At 37.7% G+C, this 20,376-nt stretch overlaps 1 protein-coding gene across 1 annotated transcript; it reads left to right on the top strand.

Moving 5' to 3' along the window:
- The first annotated feature begins 3,525 nt into the window (after positions 1 to 3,525).
- On the top strand, positions 3,526 to 4,918 carry LOC105499106 (keratin, type I cytoskeletal 18). The gene has a single exon (XM_011771571.3). It carries the CDS (start codon positions 3,562 to 3,564, stop codon positions 4,852 to 4,854), a length of 1,293 nt encoding a protein of 430 aa, XP_011769873.2. The 5' UTR covers positions 3,526 to 3,561; the 3' UTR covers positions 4,855 to 4,918.
- The last annotated feature ends 15,458 nt before the right edge of the window (positions 4,919 to 20,376 follow it).

Below are 20,376 nucleotides of genomic sequence, written 5' to 3'. Positions count from 1 at the left end.
TCTCATTTATTATACTTTTCATTTAAAACATTTTGGCTTATCTTTTTGAGCTATATTAGATATATAAATAGGCTTACTAAATAAATATTTTCCCCAAATTCCTTTACTACTCTTTGGGAAAAATAGCTCTGTTGCTCTTTTAATGTGGCAGAGTTGCCCCCACCAAAAGATGATAAACCGCTGTGTTAATAGTCTGAGCAACCATTTGTCATCTCTGAAGTAATTATGCTGAGAAACAGCTGACAGAATGCACCATTTTTTGTAATGGCATCAACATTTTGTTACAAAGCAAGCAAACTCTTCACAACCAAGCCCAACTAATGGGTATGTGTCAACGAAAGAGAATGTTTCGGGAGCAGAATCTCAGGTGAATTTTTCCCTACCCTAGATGTTCTTTTACCTCCCCTAGACATTTTTTTTTTACACTGATGAATGAGAAGCTGCCATTGTGCTCTATAATTATTGTCTGAAGAGTTATTTACTGACTGTTGAATACACTTCCAAATATTGATTGTCTTGAAGGGATACAGTGAGTGTTCACAAAACACTCTTCTACTTTATTAAGCTTTAGAAGTTTAAGAAATGGTGAAACAAGTTTCAGACTCAGTCAAGCAAAGAACACGGAGAAGACCAAGATGTCTGGTGTTTAAAGCTTCCTGGAAACATGTGTAACTCCTGAGGAATCAATATGTGCTTATTGAATGAAATCATAAATCTTCATAATTTCAGGTACTGATGGAGGAAAGGAATAAAATAATGAGCAAGTACAAAGTGAAAAATTAAGTGATAATTCATGCTGAATCGCAATATACAATATTTATCAAGAAAACAAAATATACTTGCAAAGTTCACTGCAATATAATTTAGGGTGGTAGTATTTAGAGTTTCATAAGTTAATAAAAAACTTAGTATTACTTATTTGAAAATAACTTCGAGAAATGGGGGCTATAAAATATGTTTTTGGCTATGACTCTACATGTTCTTTAGTTTCTCAAGCTAAATGGGAATATATATATATATATACACACATATAGATAGCCTAGGTAAATTATGGCTGTATATATATACAATGATATACATATCAGATTGCCATTACCTTTACAATTAAATATTGAAATTTCATATAATTTGATATTGGCTGGCATATAAGATCATAGTAATCAAATCTCTAACGCTACTCCAGGATTATAGATTAATAGATTGTTCTCTTATTTTTTTTCAAAGTTTCATTTAAATTTTCTCTCCATAGGTTTGGCACTGCTGGATTTTATCAGTACACTGTTCTCACTAAAAATTATTGTCACTAAAAATTATTGAATCAATGGTATAATTTTCAATCTAGACATTTATAATGCTTTTTTTAACCCTACAAGTGGGCTTTTTAATATAACCAATCTATTCATAACTGTCTACTCACAGCTAATCCAAAAAATTCATTTAGGTTTTTCTGCTCCTTAACAGGCCATTTATAACACCACATTGGAGACTCCTAGGATATGGCACATACTTCATACTTCATACACATACTTCATAGCCTCGGAGAGAATGGTGAATGGATGGAAAAAATGAGTTAGCATATTCAACAGGGCAACTTAAGACAGGGAGTCTCTGAAAACTGTGAGACAGTGGAGTTTCAAATCAAGCCTGACATCTAAGTTACTTAGCAAAATATTCAGGTATTAGCTTTTCTGAAAAATTGTTCAGACTCCTATAATGGATGTAACCTAAGGTAGAGTGATAGGCAAAGATAACAGGGTGAGGACTGTGAGGTGGTGGTTTCTAGAAGGCCTTGGCCCATCTGTGTTCTCTTCATACTTTGCGCAGGCGTGGCCCTCTTCAAAAGGCTTTGGTTCAGTGATTGTAGTAAGAAATAACATGAAGTGGCCACAGGAAGAGTGGCTTATACTGTGGCTCATCCTGTGCTCTGAATCAGTAGCTCATCCTGAGCTCTGGATCAGCACCATCACCTTATGTGAACCCACATGGCCAAGGGCTATGTTTATCATCAAGCACCCTCTTTAGTGACAGATCTTCTAAACACTAGATCCCATGATAACTTAAATCATAGATAAAAGCTGCCATCGAAGATTAGTGTGTGTAAAAACTTTGATATAAATCAGATGCATTAAACCAATAAACCAATGCATTCCTGTCAGATATGAGGAAAGCCAGGCTCAGGGAAATTAAATTAAAAGGTCACATAGTCGTATACTGAGGAATGCAAACTTAAATCCTTATCCTGTAACTCCTGGTCTTGGATTTCTTCATGTACACATCATTCTGTTGATTCTCTGGAAAGAATATTAACCAATTCTGTGTACCAGTTCATCCACAGCTTCTTTAATGCTGTTATTACTCCTATTAACTCTGCTACTAATTTTAGGTAATACTTTTAAGTACTCACTATATGTCAGGCCCTATTAGAAGTTATTTATGTATGTTAGCTAATTTAATCCTCACAAAAACTTCAGGATAGATGTTATAATCCCCATTTCATAGGTGAGGACATTGAAATTCAAAGGGGTTACATAACTTGCTCAAAGTTATAGTGCTAGTAATTGTTTTAATAAGTAAATCTTGTAAACATTTAGATATGTACTCTGATTAAAATCATGACAAATGGAATTGTAATAGATTTTGTGATCTGTCTTGGTTTCTCTTTCTTGCATGCACACACATGCACACACACATACACACACACATACACATATACTGACACACAGTCAGTGATGCATGTTCAAAATGTGACTGACACTGTTTAAGACTTTATTCTTGAAGGACTTGTGCAGTAAATTTCTCTGGTGAGCAGGACCGTGTGATTTGTACAGTGGTTCCAAGAATATTCTTTTAACCCTGCATTATTGTTTCTCTTCTCACTATCTCTCTTTCTTCTTTTTGTTCTCCTCTTAACTACCTCTGTTATTCTCTGCCATCTCCATTCTTCTCTTCTCACATCATTTCTTCTCTCTTCTTTTCTTACAAGTTTTCTCATCAGAATGTTTATGCCTCTTCCTTCTAAATATTTCCTTTATAATCATCTGGCTCATTTTTTTTTCTATGAGTTAACTTTCTTAATTTTTTTTCTTACTGGAGAAATAACTAAAATGCTGAATCACTCTTTCAAATAACTTGCTGGGGTTTTTTCTTTTGAATGTTGACATTAATTACAGTAGTCAGTGCCCTGTCTTTACTCGTAACAAATGCAGCCAAAAGCCTTTAATTCTTATCTGCTCAAAACCATGTCTTCTGAAGATGAGTGAATTTGTTCACAATGCTGAAAAGCAGATGTGATTTTTTGCTTTTCCTATGCTGGTTTTTTTGTGTGTGTGTTTACTCTGTTTCAGCATTTTGATGTGCTGTAGCTTTCATACATAGCAGTGCTTAAGGAAACCAAAACACATTCACCATGAAAAGGATGGAAATGAAAAACTCTTCAAATAATGCTTTCAAAGGAATTGTGACAAGGAAAGAAATCACTCAGAGGAAGATAACTCTTATTATATTAATAATAACTGGTCGGCAAAGCCTGAGTCCTGTCGTCTCGCCTTCCTCCCATACAGCATGAGCTTCACCACTCGCTCCACCTTCTCTACCAACTACCGGTCCCTGGGCTCTGTCCAGGCGCCCAGCTACGGCGCCTGGTCGGTCAGCAGCGCGGCCAGTGTCTATGCAGGCGCCGGAGGTTCTGGTTCCCAGATCTCCGTGTCCCGCTCCACCAGCTTCCGGGGCGGCATGGGGTCCGGGGGCCTGGCCTCAGGGATGGCCGGGGGTCTGGCAGGAATGGGAGGCATCCAGAATGAGAAGGAGACCATGCAAAGCCTGAACAACCGCCTGGCCTCTTACCTGGACAGAGTGAGGAGCCTGGAGACCGAGAACCGGAGGCTGGAGAGCAAAATCCGGGAGCACTTGGAGAAGAAGGGACCCCAGGTCAGAGACTGGAGCCATTACTTCAAGATCATCGAGGACCTGAGGGCTCAGATCTTCGCAAATACTGTGGACAATGCCCGCATCCTTCTGCAGATTGACAATGCCCGTCTTGCTGCTGATGACTTTAGAGTCAAGTATGAGACAGAGCTGGCCATGCGCCAGTCTGTAGAGAACGACATCCATGGGCTCCGCAAGGTCATTGATGACACCAATGTCACTCGACTGCAGCTGGAGACAGAGATCGAGGCTCTCAAGGAGGAGCTGCTCTTCATGAAGAAGAACCACGAAGAGGAAGTAAAAGGCCTACAAGCCCAGATTGCCAGCTCTGGGTTGACCGTGGAGGTAGATGCCCCCAAATCTCAGGACCTCGCCAAGATCATGGCAGACATCCGGGCCCAATATGACGAGCTGGCTCGGAAGAACCGAGAGGAACTAGACAAGTACTGGTCTCAGCAGATTGAGGAGAGCACCACAGTGGTCACCACACAGTCCGCCGAGGTTGGAGCTGCTGAGACGACGCTCACAGAGCTGAGATGTACAGTCCAGTCCTTGGAGATCGACCTGGACTCCATGAGAAATCTGAAGGCCAGCTTGGAGAACAGCCTGAGGGAGGTGGAGGCCCGCTATGCCCTACAGATGGAGCAGCTCAATGGGATCCTGCTGCACCTGGAGTCAGAGCTGGCACAGACCCGGGCAGAGGGACAGCGACAGGCCCAGGAGTATGAGGCCTTGTTGAACATCAAGGTCAAGCTGGAAGCTGAGATCGCCACCTACCGCCGCCTGCTGGAAGATGGCGAGGAATTCAATCTTGGTGATGCCTTGGACAGCAGCAACTCCATGCAAACCATCCAAAAGACCACCACCCGCCGGATAGTGGATGGCAAAGTGGTGTCTGAGACCAACGACACCAAAGTTCTGAGGCATTAAGCCAGCAGAAGCAGGGTACCCTTTGGGGAGCAGGAGGCCAATAAAAAGTTCAGAGTTCATTGGATGTCAAATAATAATAATAATAATAATAACTTACAAATATTTTGATAGATTTGAAGGTTGGATTGGGGAGATATTAAGACTGTTCTAATAATGTGAAATAGAGAAAATGAGAATGGTTTTGAATTAATTACCATATAATAGTTTCTCTAAGAAAAATAATGCATAAATGTTTGTAAAAAGGTACAAGAAGTGAGAAATTCATCAGCTCGTGTTCTTTCACATTTGCTTTCCTAAAACTGAAGTATTAAGAAATAAAGAAGAGGTGAGACTGTTCTTCAAATGAATACTGTCAGTCACTTTAAAAGTTTAAAAAATTGGATGAAAATTACTCAAAGAATGATGATAAAGAGCAGAGGAAGGGACAATTTGTCTTAACGATGCTTATAGGGAGAGATACCATGGCAATTAGTAGAGGCTAAAATGGTCTGACCTTTTGGAATAGGGGTGATGAAGGTTAGATACCCAGAGCTATATTAGGGGGAATCAGTCAACAGATGTTTCTAGCATCATTTGGCAAATGTAAAGTTCAAATTGTTACTTAGAGCTGAGGTAGGCTGCACGATAACAGAGAACAGAAGTATTAGAAGTAGCTACTGGCCGCCCTCATCTGGAATAAATTTGCATAGGCTTCTGCAAGTGTTTGTGAATTAACAGCCATTATACTAGTTTTGACAAACAGAGATGCTAAGGAGAACTAGCAACTAATGGGATTGCTGGTGGTGTGAGAGGAGGAGAAAAGGAAGATTCTGTGTTTCCTGTTTGTCCAGAAGAGAGTTTTAGGACAGTGAATCTGTTAATAGCATGATATTTAAGACTTTGTTTTTAAAGGTTGTTCATATTTTAGGGACAACTTGTTAGTTAAATTAGAATTTTTTTTTTCTTTTTTTTGAGACAGAGTCTCACTCTGCCACCCAGGCTGGAGTGCAGTGGCACAATCTCGGCTCACTACAACCTTCGCCTCCCAAGTTCAAGCGATTCTCCTGTCTCAGCCTCCCGAGTAGCTGGGATTACAGGTGCACACGACCCTGCCCGGCTAATATATATATATATATGTATGTATGTATTTATTTATTTATTTATTTTGAGACAGAGTCTCACTCTGTTGCCCAGGCTGGAGTGCAGTGGCATGATCTTGGCTCACTGCAAGCTCCACCTCCTAGGTTCACACCACTCTCCTGCCTCAGGCCCCCGCCACCATGCCTGGCTACTTTTTTGTATTTTTTAGTAGCGACGGGGTTTCACCGTGTTAGCCAGGATGGCCTCAATCTCCTGACCTTGTGATCCGCCCGCCTCGGCCTCCCAAAGTGCTGGGATTGCAAGTGTGAACCCCCACGCCCGGCCTTTTCTTTTCTTTTTAGTAGAGATGGGGTTTCACCATCTTGGCCAGGCTGGTCTTGAACTCCTGACCTTGTTATCTATCTGCTTTGGCCTCCCAAAGTGCTGGGATTACAGGCATGAGCCACCATGCCCGACCTAAATTAGAATTTTAAAAACTATTTTGGAGAGATAGGGAGACCTTTATTATAAAGATAACATTGAGTAACAAATTGTACAAAAAATAATTTATGTGTTTATTCAGATTTGGTTTAGAAGGAAAGAAGGGTCATCAGACATCTTTACTAATTGTTCAGAATATCTAAATTTATAAATTGGAAATACAGAGATTTTGTATCAGTAAATGTCTCACATTATTATCCCATAAATACCAGTCAGTGAATCTGAAACTTTCTTCAAAGTACGCAGGTGGCAGGTATAATATTTATTTTACCCAGGAAGGACGAAAATAACTGCCCTGAAATCATTTCTTGAATCAGTGGAACAATTGGGGTTATTGTAACCCAAAGCTGTGTGTAAGCTCTCACACTTCTTTGCAATGTTATTTCTCAGGTGTGTTGTATCTACCAGTTTTAGAGGCTTTTGCCAAATTCAAATGTTCAAAGAGGTGTGGCACAACTGGGTTGAATCCCATTTAACATTACTTAAAATCAAGGGATTCACTGCTTCCATAGAAGGACTGCAATAAGAAAAATGTACATTTATAAAAGCTTGAGATAAGCTGATTGAATTAAATAAAAACCTACTAGATGATTCTTTCCAAGGCTGGAGAGTCATGCTTTAGAGAAGATAGAGTATGTTGATACAGAAAATTAATATTTGATAACAATGACACTGAAAACTAATGGAGAAAATATGGATTGGGTAGTAAATTACATTACTAAAATTTATTTTATATAAGACATTATATATAGGCATATGTTCATGCTCACCAGCTTGTATATATTAAACATGCAGTTTTTCCCTATATCAATATCATACCTCAATAAAGCTGTTAAAAACTATAAATAGTCACCACATGTAATATATATAATCAATTATATATATAGGTATATGTAATTAATGTGGGTTAAGGTCTAAATATGAGAGGTAAAACCATAAAATTAATAGAAGAAAAGTAGAGCAGTATTTTGGAGACCTAGGAATGGGGAGAACTTCTTCAATAAAACTAACATACAAACGTGATTTGGAGAGCACACTGTTAATAGCCATTCTGAAAAAACGTCTGATAACACTTAATGAAATTAAGTGCATGCATATCCTATGAGCTTGCATTTCTATTTGGGGTATATAGCTCAGATGATTCTCATAGAGGTCTATTAAGAAAATATTTACATGGAAATTTGCCACAGGGTTGTTGTCAGTAACAAAAAGTTAGAGACAACTAGATACCAACCTCAGAGGGAAGTGATAAACAAAATGTGGTTGATAGATACCTTGGATTGCTATGGAGTAGTTGGAAAGAACAGACTAGATATGTCTACATAGTTATGAATAGCTGTTAAAAACAATAGTGCTGAGTTAAGACAATAAGAAAACAAACTGAAATGGACGCTTATAACACAGTACACATTGTTAAGGTAAAAAATTCAGCCGAATTCAATTTAAAGAAGTTTAATTGAGCAATGAATGGGCAGGCCCCAGAATCATAGTAGATTCAGGGAGGCTGTAGTGCAGACACGTAGTGGAAGAAGATTTATAGACAAAAAAAGAGAAGTGAGGCATGGAAATCAGAAGTGAGGTACAGAAACAACTGGATTGGTTACAGTTCAGTGTTTGTCTCATTTGAACACACTTTCAACACTTGACGGTGTATGAGAAGTTAATGTATGGCTGTTGGAATTGGCCAAGACCCAGTCACTGTTACAGGTGCACACTCTCAAGTTAGGTTTTCAATCTTGTCTACCTATTAAGTCAGGTTGTAGTTCATCCACAAGGACTCAAATATAGTAGTACTTCTATAGTTCTATGCAAATATAGGAGTCCTTCTTAGACCATATTTAGTTTGTTTTAACAATTCCCCCTTTTTGGTCATTTTCTCAATTTTGAGAGACTGGCCAAAACTTTAGTCATTGATGTCATTGTTACCATCCTATATGTATTTATTTGGTCTTGAAACCCCTTGGGGAACAGTAGAACAGTGAGTTTTGTAAGGGTAGGAAGAAGGACTGAGTAGAGGGTAGTTCCTTATGTTGAAACATTCTGTTTACAGGAGAAAAACAAAACTTGGTCTGTTTTAGGATCTATATGTTTCTTTAAAGTCTTAGTTTGATTATGTTACATTTAGTATAAGTGACTCCATTTTGGTTTAGTTTAGTTTGTTGGGGTCTGGTGTATGAGCTCAGTCCAAAATAATGGCCTTCCATAATTTTGTCTAAAAAGGTGCTTCCTTTTTGGCCAGGTTTTCATTTAGGTGAGAGTGTGACTAAAACTTAGGGCCTTAGTGTCACTCTTAGTTACCATCATTTTGGGTTTTTGGCCTCAGTACGTCATTCATAGGTTATGATGTCCTCATGGTTGTATTTATTTTTTTTCGGTTTTTGTCATTCCAGTTGAAGAGAGACCATTTGACATTCTAGAGATGGCTGTGTGTAAAACCTTTAAAACCTTTGATTTTTTAAAAAATGTAAATGAAAATATAAATTTAAATGTAAATATTTGTTTAAATGTAAACATTTAAAACCTTTGAGAGAATGTGGTGTACCAGGGAGACTATTATTATGACTGTCAGGAGGATAATACCAAGTGTTTGGAGTATGTTCTTCACTCAGGGTCCTCAAAAACCAAACCACCTAAAATCAAATAGATCAAGGAATGAGTTAGATGAAGAGTCTTTTCACTTAACTAAGTGGTCTTTTCATTAATCACCTATAACTGAATTTTTATAATCTACATTTGATGTATTTTTCCATAGGCCACAAGGGTCAGTAGTTGTACAGATACTTTTCTGTTTAGTCAATTCTATTATTTAACATAACTTTTACAAGAGAACTTAAAGTCTGATGTGTAACTATAGCCTTTACAGTAGATCTGTTATAGAGCGTATTACCTTAACTTAGCCAATGATTTTTCTTACCTAAGTATGTAAAAGAAAAATGAAACAAAGGGGGAGAACACAAAAATCCCCTCGAATTTTTAAAAGCCAAATTTTACAACCCCTGCAATATTACCATTTACTACCAGTTGCTTTCTGAGCGAGTCAGATGTAAGAGGCCTCTAACTGGATCCAAGTCAGCTAATTACCAGATAAAATCCATTCCTGGACCCAGCGCAGTTTCTGTCATGACTTCCAAACCCAGTTTCTATTGGAAGTTTGCTCAAAGAAACTTGTAGAATTCAAAACACCAATCCGTGGAGCTCCAAAATCCAAGAGAGAACTTACCCATGATCTCCAACTGCTCTTGAGAGATCAATGGACACAAGTGGGTTCTGCAGGTACCTTGTTTGTTCACTCAGTACTCCTGGGGTTCGTTAGAGGGTCTACTTTGGACCCCGCTTCTGACACCGTCTGTTAAAAAATTTAGCCGAGTTAAATTTAAAGGAGTTTAATTGAGCAATGAACGATTTGTGAATCAGGCAGCCCTAAGAATCACAGGAGATTCAGAGAGACTCCAGTGCAGCCATGTGGTAGAGGAAGATTTATAGACTAAAAAGGGAAGTTACCTACAGAAATCGGAAGTGAGGTACAGAAACAACTGGACTGGTTACAGTTCAGCATTTGCCTTATTTGAACAAAGTTCGAACACTCGACAGTATATGAGTGGTTGACGTATGTCTAGTGGGATTGGCCAAGGCCTGGCCACTGTTACAGATGCACACTCCCAAGTTAGGTTCTCAATCTTGTCTACCTATTAAGTTAGGTTTCGGTTCGTCCACAAGGACTCAAATAGAGAAGTATGGAGTCCTTCTCAGGTCATATTTAGTTTGCTTTAACAACATAAATAACAGGATGAATATCTAACATATTAGAAAGGTAGTCAATAGCAGGACATAAAAATATTGAATGAGGATAAAAGAGAATAAATACATAAGAGACTGGCCTTCCAGGAATGAATGATGATGATGTTCTATGAATTATGAAGGATGATTAATCAAAACCCTGCACACAAAAAACAAAACAGAGCAAAACAAACAACCTAATAATTAATGACTTATAAATGCAGATAAACTAGGTATTATTTGGACAAGAAGAGATGTATTTATTCTTACTTGAGCTAAAGCAGATGGCATGATGAAGAGGAACAACCCAGTAGACTGGGGAAAAAAAACAAAAGGGGCATCATAAAAAAATTTGGGCTTCTGTCTTGCATTCTGGCAAAACTAAGCTTTAAAAAGTATTTAAAGTCTCTGGGCCTGTTTCCTGATCTATACATGGGCATGATAATAATGTACCTCACACATGTTATAATATTGTTTTATGCATTTAGAGGGTCAGAAAATATTATTGCAAATATTCGCAATCCATAAATGGGTTTTTAAACGGTGGCTTCAGTTATTTCATGTACAGTACTAGCTTGTAAATCTGTCCAGCCACAACTGTCATTTGCTCTCTGGAATCATATCAGACAGTCCTCAATTTACGACAGCTCAACTTAAGATTTTTTGGTATTAGGGTGGTGTGAAAATCACACACATTCAGTAGAAAGTGTGCTATACTCTCTCAAGATGCTGAGCAGTGGTACTGAACCACAGCTCCTACTCAGCTATGTGATCATGAGGGTAAACGACTGATACTCTACAGTGTACTGTGTTCCCAGATGATTTTGCTTAATTATAGGCTAATGAAAGTGCTCTGGGCACCTCAAAGGTAGGCTAGGCTATGATGTTCAGTAGGTTAGGTGTATTAAATGCATTTTCCACTTAGATATTTTCAACTTACAATTGGGTTGATCAGAATGTAACCCTATCGTAAGCTGAGGAGCATCTGTATTTACCATTTAGCTTGATATCTCTGTTTAGATATCCAACAGATACCTGAAACTCAGAATGCCCAAACCGAATCATTATTCTCAGCCCTTCCTATTAAAAATAGGAAAAATTCTTCCTATTTTTCCTTCAGTGAATGGTATTACTATCCACATACTTCCTATGACAGACTCCAAAATCTCACCACGTTCCCCCCTGATTTACCCTCTTCCAAATAATAATGAAGTCCAATTAATTATAACTTCTTAATTGCATTTCATCATCCTCAAAACATATATCTTAATTCTGGCACCACTATCAATGGTTTAAATTACCTCTAGAAACTTCTCAAATTGACCTCCTTCATGAAAGCCTTTCCAGGCCTTTTTGGAGTGATTTAGATGATCTTTCTATATGCAAGTGGCATCACTTCACTCCCCTGCTCAAAATTCTTCCATGACTCTCTATTCTCCAATGCATAATGTCTGATATCCATAGTTTATCATGACCTTACTGTCCTTCAACTTTCATGAGTGTCTTTCAAACAGCAGATCATAGCACTTTAGTGGATCATGTCCTTTATGTTAGTGAGCGTTTACCAATATTTTTAAATAAATTACAATAAGAATAGAAAATAGAGTGCATTGCCTGTAAGTGGCTAAGTATTATGCCATTGAATTTTGATTCACACATCCACTCATATGCATGTATACATACATAAACACATATACACACATAAACGTATTAAGTGTAGTTGTAGAGTTTATTTCTTATCCTGACACCCAGAAGCCTCTGTCTTACTGCCATTTCTGTGTGCCAACCAACTCAAATGGACTGCTTGCAGCTCCCTCAATACAACATGGCTTTTCTTTCCTTAAGGGATTTCTATTTCTATTTCTGTTCTATTTCTATTTCCATTCCTGTAATGCCTTTTCTCTGCTTGACCTGCATAACTCTTACTCTTTCTTTATTGATTTAGCTTCAGAGTTATCTGTTCTGGGAGGTTATTTTTGATCCTCAGCCCTCAAAGCAAGAGATAATATCATTTTTATGTAACCCTATAATACTCAGTTTTTGTATCCATTTGCCCTCCATTACCCTATATTGTAATTTCCTGTTGAGGGGTTATCTTTTCATTAAGCTGATAACCCCTCGAAGACAGGAATGTGTGTTACTATCATCATTTTGATTTTCTCTTCACTAAAGTTGATGGATCAGGCAAGATAATCTCCAAAATCCTTCCCAGCTTTAAATTTGTACTAATATAATTCTTAGATTTGATATTTTGGAGGACATTTATGATAAATTGCATAGGTATTGATAGATCCAACTTGGCCATCAGTATTACTATCCTATTTAAGATTTGGCTGTTTAGACATCCTTTTGTCTGTTACTGACTGAATCTCATACAGTTGTGGTATGGGATGATTTTCCTAATTGTTCCTAATATCTAAAATGGAAGAAAAAAACACTTAGCTTCTAGAATTGGATGGATTCCTTCTAGGCTCTTTCTGTGGATCTATAAACATGCCAATAAAATGTAAAAACTCACTCTGCCATATGTGCCACATATCTAGTTGTCTGGCATAATGAAGACATCACATCTCATTGCCATTTCTGTTTTAATCCAGATGTTCAGTATTTTATATGCATATACTTAGCAGTGCCCTTGTATCAAGGATATTTTAAATGATAAATGATATATTTCTCAACATCCAGTCATCCAAATACCTAATAAACTACCCTTCTCCTAGTATTTTCAATAAACTGAAGTTACCGTGTTTCTCTAAGGGAATTTTACAACTATGGAATTAATGACTGTGCCAGAACCACCAATTTTATTAAGGCCAAGAGCAAAAGGGGAAAAAAGGCTTTAGAAAACAAGCTACTTACCTAATGAAAACAAATCAATGGTAAGATATAAAGGACATTGTTATAAATGCCCTAGCTCTACTGACTAACCATCCCATTTTTCTTTTTAGAAGGAAACAAATTTCCAAGAAAATCTTTTCAAGCAAACAATGTAGTTTTTTTAAGATTTTGCTAATGCATTTTAAATTCTAAACTTCTATTACCAGATACCATTAGAAATCCATTCACTTTTATAATTCTAGTTTTAAAATGCCTTTATAGTTCAGTTATCACTTTATGTCTTAGATTCATTCAAAGAAGTGTAGGAGCTTTGAATTAGATTTCTTATCCTCTCTTGTCATCTTGCTTCCTGAAGCTGCCATCCTCTATCCAGTCCTTTCTCCGGATCATACCCTCTCTTCCTTCCTGCCATAAGCGCCGTCTCTTATCTCCTGTCTTCTCTGAGGTTAAAGCCGTTATCCCTTTCCTCTGAATAAGCCAGGAGACAACTAAAAACATACTTTTTTCATTTTGCCTTAATCTCCATTCACTCAATGATTGACTCAATAAATGTTTATTGAGTACCTGCCATGTGTTGGGCTGTGTTCTAGGCCCTTAGGCTCAGAGAAACAGATGAAAATGCCTGCTCTTGGCCATGTGCGGTAGCTCATGCCTGTAATCCCACGACTTTGGGAGGCCGAGGCAGGCGGATCACCTGAGGTCAGGAGTTTGAGACCAGCCTGGCCAACATGGTGAAACCCTGTCCCTACTAAAAATGCAAAAATTAGCCGGGCGTGGTAGTGTGCACTTATAATCCCAGCCACTCGGGAGGTTGAGACAAGAGAATCGCTTGAACCCGAGAGGCAGAGGTTGCAGTGAGCATAGATCGTGCCACTGCACTCCAGTCTGGGTGACAGAGCGAGGCTCCATCTCAAATGAATGAATGAATGAATGAATGAATGAATGCCTGCACTTACGAAGCTTACATTCCAGTGGACTGTGCCTGCCTTTATATAATCTAAATGGTCTATTAGTGGACATTTTAAAATATAAGTGCCCTCTACCTATGAGATAAATTCAGAAAGTATTTCACTCAGGAAGAACAGATTTAGTGAAATCTTCAAAAGCCATATTAGTTAAAGTTGAGTGATGCAATATTAAGATACAGGGAGGCAGATTAAGGATTAAGAACTCTTCTTTGTATTCCCATGACCATGATTTTAAATATTTTAATATTATATTACTAATGAGTATTATTTATCTGAACAGTTTTATAAAAAAACTTAGACAGGTAGAACATATTTACAGTTAGAAGATCTGGATTCCAGCTTCAGCATTCCCTGTTCATAATTGGACAATTCTCTGAAAGCCAACTCTTTCATTACGCTTTCGAAAACTGGATTTCTCTCTCCTTATTAACCAAGTGATGAAATTCTTAGAATGTAAAATAATTGGGACATATAGAAAGAATTTCTGTTCACTTTAATCATCATTCGTGCTACATTTCTGAGAGCTTGATAGGTCACTTTGACTTCCTTTTAAAGCAGTTCAAAGATGGGAATTTTCTTTTTTTAACATAAAACTTTATTTTGGCCCAGTGTGGTGGCTCTTGCCTGTAATCCCAGCACTTTGGGAGGCCAAGGCGGGCGGATCACCTGAGGTCAGGAGTTCGAGACTAGCCTGGGCAAAAGTGTGAAACCCTGTCTGTACTAAAAAAAAAATTAGCCAGGTGTGGTGCCCGTAACCCCAACTACTCAGGAGGCTGAGGCAGGAGACTCGCTTGAACCCTGGAGGTGGAGGTTGCAGTGAGCTGAGATTGTGCCATTGCATTCCAGCCTGGGCAATGAGAGCGAAACGCCATCTCAAAACAAACAACCCCTCCCAACCACTTTGTTCTAATATTAGCATTGATAGTTGTTTCCTCTACTGACTTGAAATCTACCTTCCTAAAATAGTAACTTATTGGTTAAGGTTTTCCCTTAAAGTATTCCACATGCCAGCTTATCCTGGTTTTCCTGAGGCTCTTCTTACTCAAGGTGGACATTTTCCATCCTCCTCTTTCTTTTCCTAGCATAGTTTCTAGATCTCCCTCAATTTGGTCACCTTCCTTTTTAGACTTTCTATAGTTCAACATTCTGGTAAACCATGGAATGTGGAGCTATACCTGTCATCGTAGATGTGGTCTAATATAACTCTTACCACCAAATTTTCAACACTTTGTGTGTATATATGTCCTACATGTGTGCTATATTTTCATAAATGTTTTCCTTTTAAGCCCCAGCACACTGATCTTGTGGTGAGCGATGCATACACATACCACATAGAAATATTAGGTTATGTTTGATTGCAGTGTCAAAAAGCAAAGCCAATGTTAGGGTTAAATCCACAAGGTCTATGGTGACTTTATTTTCATTTTTGCCACAGAAATTCTCCATGCCAACTACCTTGTTCAGCATTTACCAGTCACGGCAAGTGTTGACAAGGAAATCTACACTTCCGTCTCCAGTAAAAGATAGGAAAACAAAGTGTTTCATTTGTACTTAAGGGGTGAGGAGGATAAAAAAATGTATCCTTTAAGGGTAGTCTAAAATTCAAAACAATGGAGCTTTACTCTTTAGTTATTTTAAATGTTTCTCACTATGTTAACCTTATGTTCCAAAGTTAAAGCCAGGTTTTGAAGACCAAATCAGAAGAATCCTGACAGACCAGTCAGTGGCTGAGGAGTTAATTATAAAAAGAAATTATTCTCCTTAAAGAAGACATGCGTCATATAATAGACATCGCTAAAGTGTGCTTTTAATGGTCATCAAAATGACAAAGCCAAGAAAAATGAAACTTAAAAAGTTACAAACTATCACTGTTAAAAAGCATCGGTTTTAGGCAACAAAATAAAAACTGTAACTTTGAGGAAGAATTAGCTGTTCATTCATGAATATACTATATTAATCTGCAATTGAGCAAGCCATCACTCTGAATTATATCACTGAACTGGTGTAGTCTGGTGTGGGAAGATGTCTGTTTTTAGTCATTTTATTATTGGATTTTGTCAAAATATCAAATACATTTATGAAGACAGAGCTGTAACAGGGTTCTTTGGGATAAAATGCTTATAAACTGATAGCTAGTACTGAACTAGACCTCTATGTATATCTATTAGAAGGTGTTTATGTGGAGGAAAGATTCTTTTTGTTGTTGAAAGAGAAGAGAGGCTTTTCTTTTTTGACACCTAAAAGTAGCAGTTGGTATAGAAATGGTGAACGAGGGCAATGGAGGGGATAGGACACTGGCACTTCTGTCACTTGCTTAGAGAGTTTTTGTTTTTTGTTTTTTGTTTTTGTTTTTGTTTTTTTTTAGTTTTGATGTCGTTATAGCAATATAGAAACTAATAATTTTTAAAAATTGAATTCATTCAAATTGTCACCAAAAATCATCAGTGTTAGTATTTTCAGAGACATCTTTTATACAAGCATAGAGTTAGAAAAACAGGTAGGGAGATAGAAATAATTATAGAAAACCTGGGTTATATTGTACATTCTAATTTAAATAAAATACAAAAATTTGATTGGATTTATTTTATTGATGATAAAGAAAATGGAGTGAAACTGAACCTATCTGTATTCTTCAATATAACATGTACTAGTTCCTGAAATATCCATTTGAAACTGAGAGAAAAGGTTGTTACATAAATGAAAGGATTTTCATTCATTGTACCATTTTCAAAAGCTAACTTCCAATTTTAGATGGTATTTGTTTACTCTCTACTATAAAAGATAAAGTACTTATTTTTAAAAATTTACTCCATTTTTTATAATTGTGCATATATTTTAACTTTGCTAAGATTTACAGTAGAATCTTTTAAGTTACACACTGATTTTACAAGTTAACCTTTAATCTTTACAATCACAAATACATTTATTAACATTTATTATGTTTATAGATGCTTGATATTTAAACAAATTAGAGTAAATTCTGTAAGCAAGGGAGAACTCTTTAGAATTTTCTATCACTTTTCCATTCACCACTGGATTTTTTTTTTTTTTTTTGAATTTCTGGAGAGCTGCATAGTGAATACATGTATAATACTAAAACAGAATGGAATCAACCCTGCAGAAGAACAGAAATGTTTTTGAATTCTCTACCAATTCCTTATTCACAATAAGTATTTGAGAAGTAGCTTAAAGGCAGAATTGTTTGCATACCCAGTTATCTGCATACAAATTTCCTTTAGTTCCTTCCTTTTGTTAAAGGAGTAATTTTCAAGGCAGTGTTAGTCTTTAAAATATTTAATATATAAGGTTGCAGACACAAAACCATGTGTGTTGAACTCTCTTAGAGGTTTAAAGGATTTTTGAGGGTAATTTTTGCATTAATATGACTTTTATCTTACACACATATTAGCATCCAAGAAGTCACCGTCCTATATGACACTTAATGGATATGTATATATACATATATATGAAAATATGTTCAAGTATGCATGAGTGTGTATGTGTATATATGTTCATGTGTATATGTGTGTGTTTGTATATGTGTGTATATGTGTGTGTATAGTAATTACTCTGGTCTTTTAAGCTTGGTTGCATATTTAGCTTCAACGTTTCCCATCAGTCCTTTTTATCGCAGTTATTCCACTCCTCAATTATTTTATTTTGTTTCATCTTTTGGTTTCCTGATCTTTTATGTGGAGTAGTTTTTCAAAAAGTGTCTTGAGAAGCTGACTTCTTTAATGTTTAAAAATGTCTTCTTGTTACTGATCTTTTTAAACAACAATGTGTCTGGGTATCCTGGGCTTGATCCTCAGAACTCGTAGTGTGCCATTGCCCTCTGACATTAGCTACTCATGTGGAGACTCTGAGGCTTGTCTACGTTTCCCCCTTGATAGGTGACTTGATTTTTCTTCCTGGATGTCTGAAGAATTATTTATATTTGAAAGCTTTTTTAATCTTTACTTAGAGCCTCAACAAATTTTTGCTAATGTGACCTTTAAAAATTCTATTCATCACTCTTTTACATATTTCGAATAGCTATCACTGTGACTTCTAGTTTTATGTTTAAGTACAATTTTATGTTCAAATTATTGGATTGCTTATTTTTGGAGCATCAGTTTTCAGACAGGAAATTTATGGTGGTTATCCTCTGTAGATTTGAATACCAGATATTGAAATTGTCTTTTTGTTCTTCTAAAATGGGAATGGCAACTTGGTTAGAAATCTCATCTAACAGCTCTTTTAGGTTGTTTCTTTTGGCTACAGGGAAATAATCATATATCACAGTAGAGATAATAGTAGAGTGGACCTGATGTACCCATTAGCTTAAACATTTATAATCAATATATAATTGATGCTCCAGGCCATGATACAGGAAGAGGCACTAGACTTTCCTTGCTTCCATATATATATGTATATATGTGTGTGTATATATGTATATGTGTGTCTATATATGTATATATATGTGTGTATATATATTAGTCTGTTCTTGCATTGCTATGAAAAAATACCTGAGACTGGGCAATTTATAAAGAAAAGAAGTTTAATTGGCTCACAGTTCTGCAGGCTATACAGGAAGCATAGTAGCTTCTGCTTCTGGGGAGCCTTTAGGAAACTTACAATCATGGTGGAAGGTGAAGGGGAAGCAGGCACTTGACTGCAGCAGGAGAAAGAGAGAGAGTGCCACACACTTTTAAACAACCAGATCTCATGAGAACTTACTATCATGAGAACAGCATCAAGGGGGAAATCCACTCCCATGATCCAGTCACCTCCCACCAGGCCCTACCTCCAACACTGGGGATTAAAATTTGACGTGAGATTTGGGTGGGGGCACAGATCCAAATCATATCAATATATATGCAAACCAAAAATAAAATTCTAAGCCCCCCTAACCAACTGAATGGACCTCTCCTGTTGGCCAAGGGGATTCCAAAGTAAACCTGAAAAAACAAATTCAGGCCATTATGGGAAGGCAGGGTTAGACGTGCCTCATTATACTCTTCTCCCGTTGTAATTCAGGCACAACTGTCCAGCATTAACATTAAAACAGATATCTTAAGACTGACAGAACAGACGCTTTGTAGCAATAAGATACCAAATTCCAACCTGACTCTAGTGTAGCATCACAGGACAGACAGCGAGCCCTGAAATAAATAAATTGGCCAGGCATGGTGGCTCATGCCTGTAATCCTAGCACTTTGGAAGGCCAAGGCGAGTGGATCACCTGAGGTCAGGAGTTTGAGACCAGCCTGGCCAACATGGTGAAACCCCATCTTTACTAAGAATATAAAAATTAATCAGGCATGGTGGCGGGCACCTATAGTCCTAGCTACTTGGAAAGCTGAGGCGGGAGAATTGCTTGAAGTGGGAGGTGGAGGTTGCTGTGAGCCGAGATTGCGCCATTGCACTCCAGCCTGGGCAACAAGAGTGAAACTCCGTCTCAAAAAAAAAAGAAAAAAAGAAAAAAGACAGACTCTTTGTAGCAATAAGTTACCAAATTTCAACCTGACTCTAGACAGACAACGGGCCCTGAAATAAATTGAAGTATTTTGCCAAAATACATTTCTTTGACATATATATATATATATATATATATATATATATTTTTTTTTTTTTTTTTTTTTTTTTTTTTTTTTTGAGACGGAGTCTCGCTCTGTCGCCCAGGCTGGAGTGCAGTGGCGGGATCTCAGCTCACTGCAAGCTCCGCCTCCCAGGTTTACGCCATTCTCTTGCCTCAGCCTCCCAAGTAGCTGGGACTACAGGCGCCCGCCACTTCGCCCGGCTAGTTTTTTGTATTTTTTAGTAGAGACGGGGTTTCACCGTGTTAGCCAGGATGGTCTCGATCTCCTGACCTCGTGATCCGCCCGTCTCGGCCTCCCAAAGTGCTGGGATTACAGGCTTGAGCCACCGCGCCCGGCCTTCTTTGACATATTTTGAAGTGGCCCTGGAAACTGTCTCTTGAGGGGAAGATCTACATTCTGTAAAGAATCCCCTTCCCTTTCCAGGTCTTTTCCTGATCCAGGAGAGATTTAACTAAGAGTCTGGCACCTTTCATGATCTGACAAGAGATATTTACCATCTATTCTCTCTGAAGCTCACTACCTGGGGGCTTCATCTATATAACAAGGACCTTGGCTTCCATAACCCCCCTTATCTACAATCATTTCTTTCTGCTCACTTCTACTCTTGAGGCAGAGCTTAGCCCTTTCAACCAATTGCCAATCAGGAAATATTTAAATGCACCTATGATGTGGAAGCCCCCTCCCCCACCTTCAAGCTGTCCCTCCTTTTGGGCTGAATCAATGTCCACCTTACATGTATATATTGATTTGTGTATCTGCCTGTAACTACTGTCTTCCTAAAGTGTGTAAAAGCTGTA

This window comes from Macaca nemestrina, chromosome X (assembly GCF_043159975.1).
Source record: "Macaca nemestrina isolate mMacNem1 chromosome X, mMacNem.hap1, whole genome shotgun sequence".
Lineage (NCBI taxonomy): Eukaryota > Metazoa > Chordata > Mammalia > Primates > Cercopithecidae > Macaca > Macaca nemestrina.
The sequence above is the reverse complement of the archived record's forward strand: the minus strand, read 5'-3'. Positions and strand labels throughout refer to the sequence as shown.

Excerpts from the sequence above, each read along its gene's own strand:
- LOC105499106 (XM_011771571.3), top strand. The coding sequence starts at position 3,562 with ATGAGCTTCACCACTCGCTCCACCTTCTCTACCAACTACCGGTCCCTG.